At 41.5% G+C, this 14,075-nt stretch overlaps 1 protein-coding gene across 8 annotated transcripts in view; it reads right to left on the bottom strand.

The window, feature by feature from the left end:
* DHX57 (DExH-box helicase 57) overlaps positions 1-14,075 on the bottom strand; it is a 473,349-nt gene that overhangs the window by 94,788 nt on the left and 364,486 nt on the right. Inside the window, exons 22-23 of one of the 8 annotated variants that reach the window (XM_029594379.1) lie at positions 13,841-13,937; positions 12,679-12,796 (exon numbers count right to left, since the gene is read on the bottom strand). The exons of 6 other annotated variants lie outside the window; for them this stretch is intronic. In XM_029594379.1, coding sequence (XP_029450239.1) covers positions 13,878-13,937 — 60 coding nt within the window. In that variant the 3' untranslated portion in view covers positions 12,679-12,796; positions 13,841-13,877. Of the gene's footprint in view, positions 1-12,678; positions 12,797-13,840; positions 13,938-14,075 lie in introns of those variants that run through there. One more of the 8 variants, XM_029594378.1, reaches the window with a different exon arrangement.

Raw genomic sequence — 14,075 nt, 5'->3', positions numbered from 1 at the left:
GAGATAGAGAAGCTTTTAAACTAAATCAAAGGGGAAAGCCAACAGTCTCTCAGCAGCACATGGCTTGGAGAGAGGTATCTTCGAAAGATACTAATGAAGCAGTTTGGGCATCCCAACAGAGAGGTTCCAATAAGAAAAGTAGTCCAAGTGCCTATAATTAAAGACTCACCTGAGCTAAAAGATTCCAATTTATCCCTGTCAACTGAAAAGCAGAATGTTAATACAAAAAAACCACATACTTTGAAATGTTTGTATGCTAATGCTGGAAGTCTAAGTGGTAAGATGGGAGAGTTAGAGTGCATAGTAGTGAATGATGACAGATTTAATTGGCATCTCAGAAACTTGGTGGAAAGAGGATAACCAATGGGATAGTGCTACACCAGGGTACAAATTATATCACAATGATAGAGAGGACCAACTTGATGGCGGGGTGGCACTTTATGTCTGGGATGGCAGAGTCCAACAGGATAAAGATCCTGCAAGAGACTCAATGCACAAATGTATCTTTATGGGTAGAAATCCCTTGTGTATTGGGGAAGAAAATAGTCATAGGTACATACTACCATCCACTTGGCCAAAATAATGAGACGGACAGTGAAATGCTAAGAGAAATTAGAGAAGCTAACCAAATTGGTAGTGCACTAATAATGGGAGATTTCAATTACCCCAATATAGAATAGGTAAGTGAAACATCAGAACATGCTAGACAGGTAAAGTTCCTGGATGGAATAAATGACAGTTTTATAGAGCAACTGGTTCAGGAACAGACGGGAAATCTAATTCTCAATGGAGCGTAGGATTTGGTGAGAGAGGTAACCAGTGGTGGTGCTGCTTGGCAATAGTGATTAAATTTGAATTAATGACTGAAAGGGGGAACAGTAAGTAAATCCACAGCTCTACCACTAAACTTTCAAAAGGGAAATTTAGATAAAATGAGAACAGTTAAAAATAAATAAATAAAACAAACAAACAAAAAAAAAACCCCTAAAAGGTGCAGCTCTAAGGTTAAGAGTGTGCAACAAGTGTGGACTTTGTTAAAAGAAAAAAAAAATCTTAAAAGAGCAGACCAGATGTATTCCACATATTAAGAAATGTGTAAGGAAAGTCGAATGATTGCCAGCATGGCTAAAAAGTGAGGTGAAAGAGGCTATTTTAGCCAAAAGATAGGAGGTGATATCCTTTTGTGGATTGCAAACTGGTTAAAAGACAGGAAACAGAAAATAGATTAAATGGTCTGTTTTCATAGTGGAAAAAATGTTAAACAATGGAGTGCCTCAGGGATCTGTACTTGGACCAGTGCTTTTTAATTATTTATAAATGATCTGGAAAGGGATACAAGTGAGGCGATCAAATCTGCAGATGACAAAATTATACAGAGTACTTAAATCTCAAGCGGACCGTGATAAATTGCAGGAGGAACTTTTCAGACCGGAAGCTTGGGCTTCCAAATGACAGATGAAATTTAATGTGGACAAGTGCAAGGTAATGCATATAGTGAAAAATAACCCTTGATGTAGTTACACAATGTTAGGTTCTATCTTAGGAGTTACCATCCAGAAAAGAGATCTGGGTGTCATAGCGGATAATACATTGAAATTGTCAGCTCAGTGTGATGAGGTGGTCAAAAAAGCAAACGTTAGGAATTATTAGGAAGGGAATGGCAAATAAAATGGTGGATGTCATAATGCCTCTGTATCACTTGATGGTGAGACTGCACCTAAAGCTCACTAATAGGGATAATGTCTCTAATGTCCAGGTGGGTGCCCACCTCAGCACCAGTGATCATCTACGATGTGTTTTGATATTGCAAATAGGATACAGAGAAGTCACACGAAGACCCGAGTTTTGAATTTCAAAAATATGGACTTTGTTGAAATAGGGACGTACCTGGAGGTAGAACTAGAAGACGGGGAAAAAATGAGAGGTGGAACAAAAGTGGGCAAAGTTAAAAAGAGCAATTAGAAAGGCAACAAATCTATGTTAGAAAGTAAACAAAAGAAAGAAATAAGAAACCAATCTGGTTCTCAAAGGAGGTGGCTGAAAAAACAAGAGCAAAAAGAACAGCGTTCGAGAAATATAAAGGATCCCAAAAAGAGCAACACCAGAAAGAATATCTGGTGAAATTGAGGGAGATGAAGAAAAATCAAGAAAGCAAAAAGTCAGGCGGAAGAAAGTATTGGCAAAGAGGTAAAGCGAGGTGACAAAACATTTTTCAGATATATCAGAGAAAGGTCCAAAGTGGTATAGTGAAATTGAAAGCGAACAAAGAACAATGTGTGGAGAGAGACAAAGAAATGGCCGAAATATTTAAAAAATTCTTCAGTTGGGTGCTCACTAAAGACGACCCTGGAGAAGAAAAATCACTAGTTAACAAGACTGTGGATGGGGTGGAGCAGACAAAACCCTTTTTATAGAAGAGAATGTATAGAAAGAGCTAGGAAAGCTGAAAGTGGACAAGGCCATGGGGCCAAATGAGGAACATCCCAGGAAACTGAGGGAGCACAGAGATGTGCTGGTGAGTGCGCTGAAGGATCTGTTCAATAGATGCCTGGGAGTGGTGCCACAACAAGATTGGAGAAGAGCGGTGGTGGTCCCGTTTCACAAGAGTGGGAGCAGAGAGGAGGCTGGAAACTACAGGCCAGTTAGCCTTACCTTGGTGGAGGGAAAATTAATGGAGACTCTGCTGAAGAAAAGGATAGTGAACTATCTACAATCCATGGGTTGCTTTACCCAAGGCAGCTTGGATTCACCAGGGAAGGTCCTGTCAGACAAATCTCACTGATTTTTTTGATTGGGTGACTAGAGAATTGGATCAGAGAAGAGTGCTCAATGTGATTTTCTTGGATATTAGTAAAGCTTTTGATACGGTCCCACATAGGATACTCATGAACAAAATGAGACGCTTGGCAGTGGGTGACAAGGTAGTAGCATGGATCGCAAACTGGTTGTCTGACAAGAGACAGAATGGAGTAAATGGAACTTTCTCTGAAGAAAGAATGGTGTTAAGTGGAATGCCAAAGAGATTTATTTTGGGACCAGTTCTGTTCAATATCTTTGTGAGCAACCTGGCAGAAAGGATAGAAAGTAAAGTTTGTCTATTTGTGGATGATATTAAGATCTGCAACAGAGTAGACATGTTTGAAGTAGTACAGAGAATGAAAAGTGATTTAAGAAAACAAAGATTGGTCAAAGATTTGGCAGCTGGGTTTCAATTCACAAAAGAAAGTCCCACAATCTGGTGTTACCTGTACATAAACATCAGTAGTGTATATGATTATATGCCCATGTGGATTACAATATATGGGCATGACCAAACATAAAATCAGAATTAGACTTATGGAGCATAAAAGTTGCCTGAAGACCGGTAAAATTGAAGCACCGGTGGTCTCTCATTTTCAACAATTGCATCATGAGTTGTTTTGTTTTTTTTTTTACTTCAAATGGACTATTTTGGATAAAGTTACAATGCATTGGCATGGGGGAGACATAATTACTAAATTAATGCAATCTGAACAGAAATGGATATACCAGTTGCAAACAGTGGCTCCACAAGGCCTTAATAAAGAGATTGATTTGGGGGGGGGGGGTGTGTTTCTTCTAATCTATTAAGTAATTTGTTATTCAAGTCAGCACTGGTATTTAAATACGGATGACATATATGTAACACGTCATGCACAAAGGACCGTCCAACAGGCCGATACAGTACAGTCCCTAGCGCCTCTTTTTACCGCGGGCCCTAATTTGAATAATTTTTTTTTCTGAATCGCGCGCACAGGAGAGTGGCTTGTGTGCGCGCCGGGAGAGCAGGCGCTTGCCTGCTCTCCTGCGATTTTTACTGTATCGGCCTGCAACACAAGTGCAGTTTGATGATCTAGCAGCGGGTTAAGCTTTACTGACTTTTGAGTAAGTTTTTACCGCTGTAATGTTGACATTGTTCCCGTTTCAAGCATCTCTCAACGTATATATATATATATATATATATATATATATATATATATATAGTAAATTGTAATTCCATGTATTTAATTATAGAAAAATAGCAACCATCATCTTTGATAAAGAATGTTTGTAGCCCATGAAGCGGTTCTATTACGAAACATGTCGTCATGTCAGGGAGAGCTTCAGTTAATTTGTTTTGAAGGAATTATAGAATAAGGCGCTTTTCACTTTGGATTGGGTCACAGAAGCACAGAGTTCATTGGATCACCCAGTGTGATCACACATTTTTCGCCTTTCAAACTAAGTTAAGCATGAACTAAGATGTGATAAAAATTTGAAATGTTTTGATGATATTTCCACTAATTTTGGACACTTGGGGACCAAGGATTAAAAAAGTGACCCAAAGCTGGTATAATTATAGAATTTTTTAGTTCACATAGTTTCACACAGATCATTAATAGCCCTACACATAAAGCAGGACACACTCTGGACTTAATTTTCATCAATTCAAATTTCTCCTGCACATCAGTACCTTCTTGCACACCAATCCCCTGGTCAGACCATTTCTTGATAGAATCCTCCTTTTCCATAGATAGACAGACACACACTTCTCATCACCTTTCTACTATTCAATTCAGGAAACCATGCCCATCTGAAATACTTAGTGATCAGCTCTCCAAGGAACTCACGAACCTAGACATTTCTAATCCTGACTCAGCCCTAACTTCCTGGCACAAGATCACAGAATCGGTTGCTAACAATTTGTGCCCAACAGTCTCTAAAACAATCAATCCTACAAAAAAAGGTAATCAACCCTGGTTTACCCCTAAACTAAAACAGATGAAACAGGAGCTACTCCACAGGGAAAATATATGGCGAAAAACACCCAACACAACTACCCTGTCTAATTACAAAGGCTTTCTACATCACTACAGGACCTCTATTCTACTAACAAAAAGGGAATTCTATGCCAACAAAATTCATCATTTTCAATACGATGCCCAGGCCCTGTTCGCATAGGTCACTCAAATCACAAAACCATCTCCTCCGTCTATCCCAGACGAACAAGCTCTATCTAAGGCTAATGAACTTGCTTCATTTTTTCAACAGAAGATCCTGAATACGCTCGCCCTTCTACCACCAAATACTCTACCTCTTACCTCAGACAAGAATCCTCAATCAATCAAGGGAGCCAAGCTCGAAAGCTTCGAATCAATATCCTCCAAAGAGATGGAATCCCTTCTAAAAAGACAAAAACCATCTAGCCATCCTGCAGATAACATCCCATCAAATCTCCTGCTTCTCATTCCAAACACGATCGCAAGACCTTTAACAAGTATCATAAATTGCCTTTTAACCCAAGGGAGTTACCCTGACAGCCTAAAAACCGCGTCACTCAAACCCCTTCTCAAGAAACACAATCTAGACCCTAATGATCCTGCCAATTTCAGACCCATCTCCAATCTGCCATTTTTAGCCAAACTAACAGAGAAGCTGGTAAACACCCAGCTTTCAGAATACCTAGAAGATCACAATATCCTACACCACTCACAATATGGCTTCCGCAAAGCACGCAGCACGGAAACCCTCCTTATCTCACTTACAGATCATATTATAATGGGTCTAGACAAAGGCTACTCCTTTTTATTAGTCCTGCTAGACATCTCGGCGGCGTTTGACACAGTCAACCACTCCATTCTCCTGGATCGCCTAACAGATATTGGTATCTCCGGATCTGCCCATAATTGGTTCAAATCTTTCCTCTGCAATAGATCCTTCAAAGTTAAAATCAATAACAAAGAATCGCCATTAACAAAATCCACCCTAGGCGTACCACAAGGATCATCCCTTTCTCCAACCCTTTTTAATATTTACCTCCTCCCCCTTTGCCAATTGCTAACCGACCTTAATTTAATTCATTATCTGTACGCAGATGATGTACAGATTCTTATACCTATTACAGAATCTATTTCAAAAGCACTCACCCACTGGAATAACTGCCTTATATCTATCACCAGCCTCCTCAATAGATTAAATTTGGTCTTTAATTCCTCGAAGATAGAGCTCCTCCTCATCTCTGCAAATGAAGAAAATATTCCCATACCATACCCACACAACGCATACATCACTCATAAGCAGGTGAGAGACCTAGGAGTAATTCTGGATAATAGACTAAACCTAAAGAAAATGGTCAATACTACATCCAAAGACTGCTTCTACAGACTCCAAGTTCTGAAACGACTCAAGCCACTTCTATTTTTCCAAAGATTTGAGGACAGTCCTCCAAGCGTTGCTATTTGCCAAGATTGACTATTGCAGTGCCCTTCTCCTTGGCCTACCCAAATCGACCACTAAACCGCTTCAGATGATACAAAATGCTGCAGCGAGATTACTGACCAACACCAGCCGCGGAAATCACATCACACCCATCCTCAGAAACCTACATTGGCTACCAGTAAATTTTAGAATCCTTTACAAATCAATCACCCTAATACATAAATCCATCCATCATCAACTCCAACTCAACCTTGAAATACCCTTCAAACTTCACTCCTCCAACAGACCAATTAGAGATAATCATAAAGGTACTCTGAATTACCCCCCAACTAAAGCCTCACGCCTTTCCTCAACCAAAGACCGAGCTTTTTCAATAGCAGGTCCGTCTATTTGGAACAACATCCCTTCAAGCCTCCGATTAGAACCCTGTCTCATTACGTTCAGGAAAAAACTTAAGACGTGGCTATTCCACCAAGCCTTCGATGATCCTCCAGACAATCCTTAGTCTTCTTTTCCCTCACTTGGACATAGAAGATTGAGGTCCTCCAACCATTCAAACGAAGGACTCTGGCACTCACTGGTTAAAGCATCTTATACCTTCTGCCTTTACCTTTCTTCCAGCTTTTAAGCTTCCCAAGTTTTTTAGTCCTTGTTAAATGTAACTTTGCCTTATTCACTTCTCTTGTTAATTACTTTTACTTATTGCTTCAGTTATACCCTTGTTTTATGTAAACCGATCAGATATGGTTATTACTATGAAGGTCGGTATAAAAAAGTGTTAAATAAATAAATAAATACATATACTGCAGGGTGGTATGATGGTCCTTTTATATAAAGCTTATATAAGTAGTTACAACAAAAAAGAGATTGCTTGCAATAACAATAATTGCTGGCAATAACAATTAATGGCTAAACGCATCCCTTCGCATCCATACACCTTCTCGGAATCTAAGGTCCTTAGGCAAAGCACATCTTCCAGTTCCATCTCCCAAATCAGCACACCTAAATGCAGTCAGGGAAAGGGCCCTCTCCTTAGCCAGTCCAAAACTGTGGAACTCTCTTCCATTTAACATTTATTTATTTATTTATTTAGGTTTTTTATATACCGGCATTCATGATACAATCACATCATGCTGGTTTACAGTAAAACAGGGGTGCAAATAACTTCTAACTGTATCTAAGGTGCAGAGAAAAGCAGTTACAAATAACAAGGGCGATCGAACTGGGCGAAGAGAGAAATAGCAGGAAAGGATAACGTCGGTAAGATAATTACAGATTTCAGCAACTAGAATGGCTGAGAGAACTATGTTGACAAAGTGAGGGGTTAATTACAAATTCCTGAAACTAGTATGACAGAGAAATATGTTGATAAAGTGAGAGATTAATTAGGGTCCTTAAACAGCCAAGTCTTAAGTCTTTTCCTGAAGGTTCGGAGGCAGGGTTCTTGTCTCAGATCTGGGGGGGATGGAGTTCCATAAAGGGGGGCCGGCTGTAGAGAGGGCCTGATCCCTTAGAGTAATATGTCTGGTGGTTTTGGTGGAAGGTACCTGGAGTGATCCTCTGTATGCGTCTCTAGTCGGTCTTGAAGAGTTATGTAATCGGAGGGGGATTTGTAGGTCAATTGGAGCATGTTGGTGGATGGTTTTATATATAATGGAGATGGACTTGTAGATGAGTCTGAAGTGTATTGGCAACCAGTGGAGGTTTTTTAGGATTGGAGTGATGTGGTCTCTCTTCCTGGTGTTGGTTAGCAATCGTGCTGCTGCATTTTGTACCATCTGAAGCGGTTTAGTGTGAGAGGAAGGGAGACTTAGAAAGATTGAATTGCAATAATCTATCTTTGAGAAGATGATTGCTTGTAGAATTGTTCGGAAGTCTTGAGTATGAAAGAGAGATCTTATCCGTTTTAGCACTTGTAGTTTGTGGAAACAGTCTTTGGTAGTTCTGTTGATGGAAGCTTTCAAGTTCATGCGATTGTCAATCACTCCTAAGTCTCTCACTTGTGTGGTAGGTGGAATGGCCGGATGAGTAGTGGTGATGCAGCTGTTCTCAGGAGAGATGAGTAGGAGTTCGGTCTTGGAGGAGTTTAGTACTAGGTTTAGGCTGGAGAGGAGGTATTTTATTTCTTGGAAGCAGTTTTCCCAATGGTCAAGTGTTTTAGAGTAGGTGTCTTTGATGGGGATCAAGATCTGGATATCATCCGCGTACAGGAAATGTTTAGATTAAGGTTGGTGAGAAGTTGGCAAAGCGGTAAAAGGTAGATGTTAAAGAGTGTTGGGGACAAAGAGGAACCCTGAGGGACTCCTACGGGTGAGTCATAGCGTGATGATTCTTTATTCTGGACCTTAAGCTTATAGCCTCTATTGCTAAGAAAAGATTTAAACCATGTGAGTGCGGTGCCTGAAATGCCTATGGAAGCCAACAGGTTTATGAGGGTGGAGTGGTTGACCGTATCGAAAGCTGCCGAGAGGTCCAGTAGGATCAATAAGAAGGATTGACCTTTGTCGAGACCCATGATGATGTAGTCTGTTAGGGAAATGAGGAGGGATTCCGTGTTCAATGCTTTGCGGAACCCATATTGAGCGGGGAATAGCAATTTGTTGTCTTCAATGTAATCTGAGATTTGCGTAGTCACTAATTTCTCCATGATCTTAGCTATGAAGGGAAGGTTGGCAATCGGGTGGAAATTGTTGGGGTCCTTAGGGTCCAAATTTGGTTTCTTTAGGAAAGGTTTGAGGGAAGCCAATTTGAGGTCATCTGAGTAGGATCCTTGGGATAGAGAGCAGTTTATGATGTCCGCCAGTGATTTGGAGATGGAGTCAGGAATTGTCAAGAGATGTTTGGTAGGAATATGATCCGCAGGGTGAGAGGAGGGTTTCATTCTCCTTAGAACGACTTGTATCTCAGAGGTGGAAATGGGTTCAAATGCTTCAAAACAAGTGTTTTTGAAGGAGTGAAGATGTGGAGTCTAGAGGGATGAGGTAATGGAAGGCAGCTGATTCAGAAGGTGGCTGATTTTGGTTTGGAAATAGTGAGCGAGTTCTTCAGCTTTAGATTGTGCTAAATTACTGGGGATCTCCAGGGGTTGATTTGTGTGAGATTAGATACATAGGCAAATAGTGCTTTTGCATCGAAGACCAGGTCATGGATCTTGGAGGCGTAGAAGTCCCTTTTGGATCTCATTGTGGAGGCCTTATATTGATGTAGGGTAGCTTTATAGGAGGCCAAAGTGCTGGCACATGGGGCTTTAAGCCATTTGCTCTCTTTGTGTCTTAAGCTTTGTTTTAGTTTCCTAAGTTCTTTAGTGAACCATGGTTGTCTTTTGGAAGAGTTGGAGTGCGATTTCCTTATTACTAGTGGACATAGCTTGTTGGCAGTGGATTCTGTGATATTGTTCCAGGAGCGGAGAGCCGTATTTGGATCAGTGAGGTCAATGAGATGAAGTTGGGATGCCAAATGATTACTGAGGTCTTCAGAAGAACATGATCTTCTGTAAGTAAAGGAAGGTGAGGGTATGTGTGGGGTGATGGTTTCTTTCAGCGAGAATGTGGTTGAAATAAGAGTCTGATCGGACCATGGGACCTTTTTACAACTCGGGTGAGAAGCAGGCTTGATGCCAGGGTTGACGAAGATAAGATCCAGGATGTGACCGGCCCTGTGCATGGGTTTGTTAACTATCTGGTTGAATCCCAAGGCTGAGAAGGCAGTGAGAAAGGCTTTGCAGCTGGGAGAAAGTGTGGGGTTGTCCACATGCAGGTTAAAATCACCTAAAATTATTGCAGGAGCGTCTAAATTGAGGAGAGTTGTGGTTATTTCAACAAGAGGGGAGGTGTCTGTTTCCAGGAGGCCCGGGGTGGCGTAGACGAGAAGGATTTGAAGTTGGGTAGATGTGAAAAAGCCAATTTCAAGTTTAGAGTCTAAATTGAATGGGTGTTGAGAGAATCTGTGGTCTTTTTTGGCTGCTAAAAGAATTCCCCCTCCCTTTTTTTTATTCTGTTGAGGAATGGAGAAGATGTCATAGGTATGCGTGGGTAATTGATTTATTATAGCAGTATCGAAGGGCTTGAGCCATGTTTCTGTGATTGCGCAAAAATCTGGCTTAGCATCACTGAGATAGTCGCTGAGGATCAGGGATTTATTGGTTAGAGATTGCGCGTTGAATAATGTTAATGAGCATAGGGTGAAGCCCAGTAGTTGAGTGATTGGTGCGATCAGGATTGGTGTGAGTGATTTTAAATTGCGGTATTGAGCTTGCCTGGTTGATTTTTCTTTGGAGGAAAGGCAGTGTTGAAGGATCGGGATTGGGAAAACTGGATGCATACTGGAATGTTGAGCTGGCGAAAGTAGTGGACGAGATAGGAGGAATTGCGTGGAGGCTGGAGGTGGAATGGTGGAGGTTTAAAGGCAAAGAGGGAGGAGCTGGTGTACAGATTAGTTGGTGGCGGGGCAGCACTGCAATGTGGCTGCAGAGGGTCGCTGGAATGGGAGGCTGGTAGAGAAGTCTGAGTTGGTTTCAGTTGAGTCCTGGGTGGAGACAGTACTCCGGAGGAGTTTGGACTAAGAAGAAATGCCAGGGCAAGGGGGTCTGTGGTGGCGAAAGGTCCAGCGAGCCCTCGGGTCTGCACGAAGGGGCGCACACCGGGATAAGTCACGCCGGGAAAGGGCACGCCGCCGAGGGGGTGGGGGTGGTGGGGGCTTTAAAACATAGAGGTTGCCGATTACTGAAGTCGCTGGGAGCGCCTAGCTCCGGATGGGCTGATGAGCTAGAGGGAGGGGGCGTGGCGTGGTCCATCTCTGTCCGTCCGTGGTCTGTCCGTCTCTGTCCGTCTGTGGGTCCGGTCCTCGTACACAGCTGGAGAAGGAGGAGTCCTGGAAATGAGCCGCAGAGCGGGTGGCGAGAGAAGCTTGAGGAGACGGAGAAGGCTTTTTGGGGAAACGAGATGGAGGCTATTGCTGGGGGCACTTGGGGCTGCACGAAGGGGCGCACAAAGGGGCCTGCCCCTTTGTCGCACTCCTTCGGCATGTGACGCTCAGCACGCGGGGCCTAGCAGTGCCGGGATTTAAAGTTCCAATCAGGGCTGTCCCCCGATTGGCTGCTCTACAACGGCTTCCCCGATTGGATGAAGACTTGGGGCAGGTCCGGAGGAGAGGAGGAAGCCCAGCCTGGATCGGGAGGCTGCCACGTGGTCGGTGCCGCGAGAGACCGAGGGTAAGTGTTAAACTTATAGGCCTTACCCCGGTGGGGTAAGGCCTATAAGTTTAGAGGCTAGTATACAACTTTTTAAGAAACAACTAAAAACATGGCTGCTCGCGCAAGCTTTTAATAATGCTGTATGACTTTTTAGCGACTCTTCCTGGGAACCTAGATTATGAGAAAGAATGTTTATTAGTTTTATAAACCCTATTTTATTGGCAGCATGATACTTGACGAATTTTATGTATCGTATTTTTTGCTCCATAAGACGCACTTTTTTTTCCCCAAAAGTGGGGGGAAAATGTCTGTGTGTCTTATGGAGCAAATAAAAAAAAAAAACAAACCTCCAAAAAAAAAAAAAAAGAAAAAACTAACTACAAACCCCCACCCTCCTGACCAACAGATACTGGCATAAGCTTGTTGGGCAGACCATTTGGTCCTTTTCAGTCGTCATTTAAATAAGAATAAGAAAATGCCATACTGGGTCAGACCAAGGGTCCATCAAGCCCAGCATCCTGCTTCCAACAGTGGCCAATCCAGGCCACAAGAACCTATGTTATATGTAAATACCGTATGCAATTCTGGTCGCCACATCTAAAAAAAAAAAAATAAATATATATATATATATATATATATATAAATATAAATAAAAGATGACTGAGGGGTGATATGGTAGAGGTCTACAAAATCATGAAAGTACTTGAATAAGTTAATATAAATCGGTTATTTACTTTCTCAGGTAATAGAAGAACGGGGGCGGGGGGCACTCCATGAAGTAAGCAAGTAGCTCATTTAAAACAAATCAAAGAAAGTTCTTTTGTACTCAGCACATAGTTAAGCTCTGAAATTCATTGCCAGAGGACGTGGTTATGGCAGTTAGTGCAAATGGGTTTAAAAAAGGTTTGGATAAGTTCCTAGAAGAAAAATCTATAATCTGCTATTAATCAATAAGGAATAGTAGCTTGAAATCTATTTAATGTTTGGCCAATCCAAGTTAGATGTGCCTGGCAAGTACCCACTATTGGAAACAAGATGCTGTGCTTGATGGACCCTTGGTCTGACCCAGAATGGCATATCTTATGTTCTTATCAGCTGTCTGATTTTGGTCTGTGGGAAAGAAGGCAGAAGAAGAAACACTCCTGAGAAAAATCATCCATTTCCAAATCATTGCAGTTGAACTCACTTCCCCTTGCTTATTGTTCTTTTAAAGCATTTAAAATTGCTCTTACCTTTAAGTGATTTATATAAGCATCTTCTCTTTGAATAACCAAGTTCCTTGGGAACAGAAGCCTCTCAAGTGAGCTCCTCAACTGTGACTGGAAGCATTTGTGGTTAGAATTTCTTTAAATTGTAGTTGGTAAGAATGGGCATTTTGAAGGGAATAATCTGATATGAGCCAATCATCCAGGTAGGGAAAAAAGAAAACTTTGTTTAGTCTTATGTGAGCAGCAATAACTGCTAGGCACCTTGTAAAAAGTCTGGGTATTGCCGAGGGACTGAAAGGGAGAATATAATGCTGGTAGCGACCATCTGCTATGGTGAGGCAAAGACATTTCCCCTGGGCACTGCAAATCAAGATCTTTGAGACCCAACGAAGCACGACAACTATTTTCTAACTGGGGAAGGATAGTGACCAGAGAGTTCATCCTGAGCTTTCCTTTCTTTAAGAATTTTTTGAGATTCCTGAGGTCCAAGATGGGTCAGAAACCATCAATTTTTTGGAATCAAGAAATAAGTGGAATAGAACCTACAGGTTCTTTCTTGTAGCAGAACCAGTTCCATTCTGTTAGCTACAAGGAGGGATGCAAGCTAAAGGAGTAGGAGCTGTTTGGTCTCCAAGGAGTACTTTGCTAGATAGTTGCTTGGTGGAGAATATTTGAGATTTAATCCATATCCTTGTTTAATAACTTTCAGTACCCAGCAGTCTGTTATCAAGCACCATAATGGTCAAATGTAGTGCAGTCTTCCTCCCAGTAGAAAAGTTTAATTTGTCTATACTGTGGTTAAAACTCAAATTATATTTTGACTGAATCTGTTGTAGATGTTTAGGCTATGTTTTTTCCTTAGTCTTGGCTGCTGTTGAAGACAATGGTATTTTATTATAAAATTTTTGTATGCTGCATAATCCAAGGTCCTTAACAGCTCACATAAGTACGAGATAATAGCCTCTTTTACAGATTAAGACTGTTGATTTTTCTGAAAACAGAAGGTTGCTCTGTAATGGCTGCTGAAAGGGTGAGCAGGGTAGCACAGTGATCTTTAATATCTACTGCTTCCTTAAATTTCTCCCTGAAGAGATATTTACTCTGTACATGAGCATCTGCCAGTCTGTCAGGCACATCCTTCCAAAGCACGCAGCCAAGCTAGTCTTCTGCCTCCAATAGTAACTACCAGTGTTCTGGAGGAAGTGTCATAGGAAATCAGACTGACCTGATAAGGTGCTTGCCTCATTCCTCAGCTTCTTGAATCACTGGAAGAACTGTTCCATCTCGTCTATTAGAAGGGCTTCTGCTAAAGTTTGTAACTTCTGTAGAAAAGAGTACATATATTGGACCATATGCAACTGATGAGCAGCTATTCTTGAATTTAGCATAGCCACACATTGGCTGCACTATCCAGCATCCTAGCATCTTTAGTAGGAGTCATATTTGAATGTGTTTTTGAC

The sequence above is a fragment of the Rhinatrema bivittatum genome, chromosome 3, assembly GCF_901001135.1.
Source record: "Rhinatrema bivittatum chromosome 3, aRhiBiv1.1, whole genome shotgun sequence".
In the NCBI taxonomy this organism is placed as follows: Eukaryota; Metazoa; Chordata; class Amphibia; order Gymnophiona; family Rhinatrematidae; genus Rhinatrema; species Rhinatrema bivittatum.
This window is presented reverse-complemented; position numbering and strand designations above follow the sequence as displayed.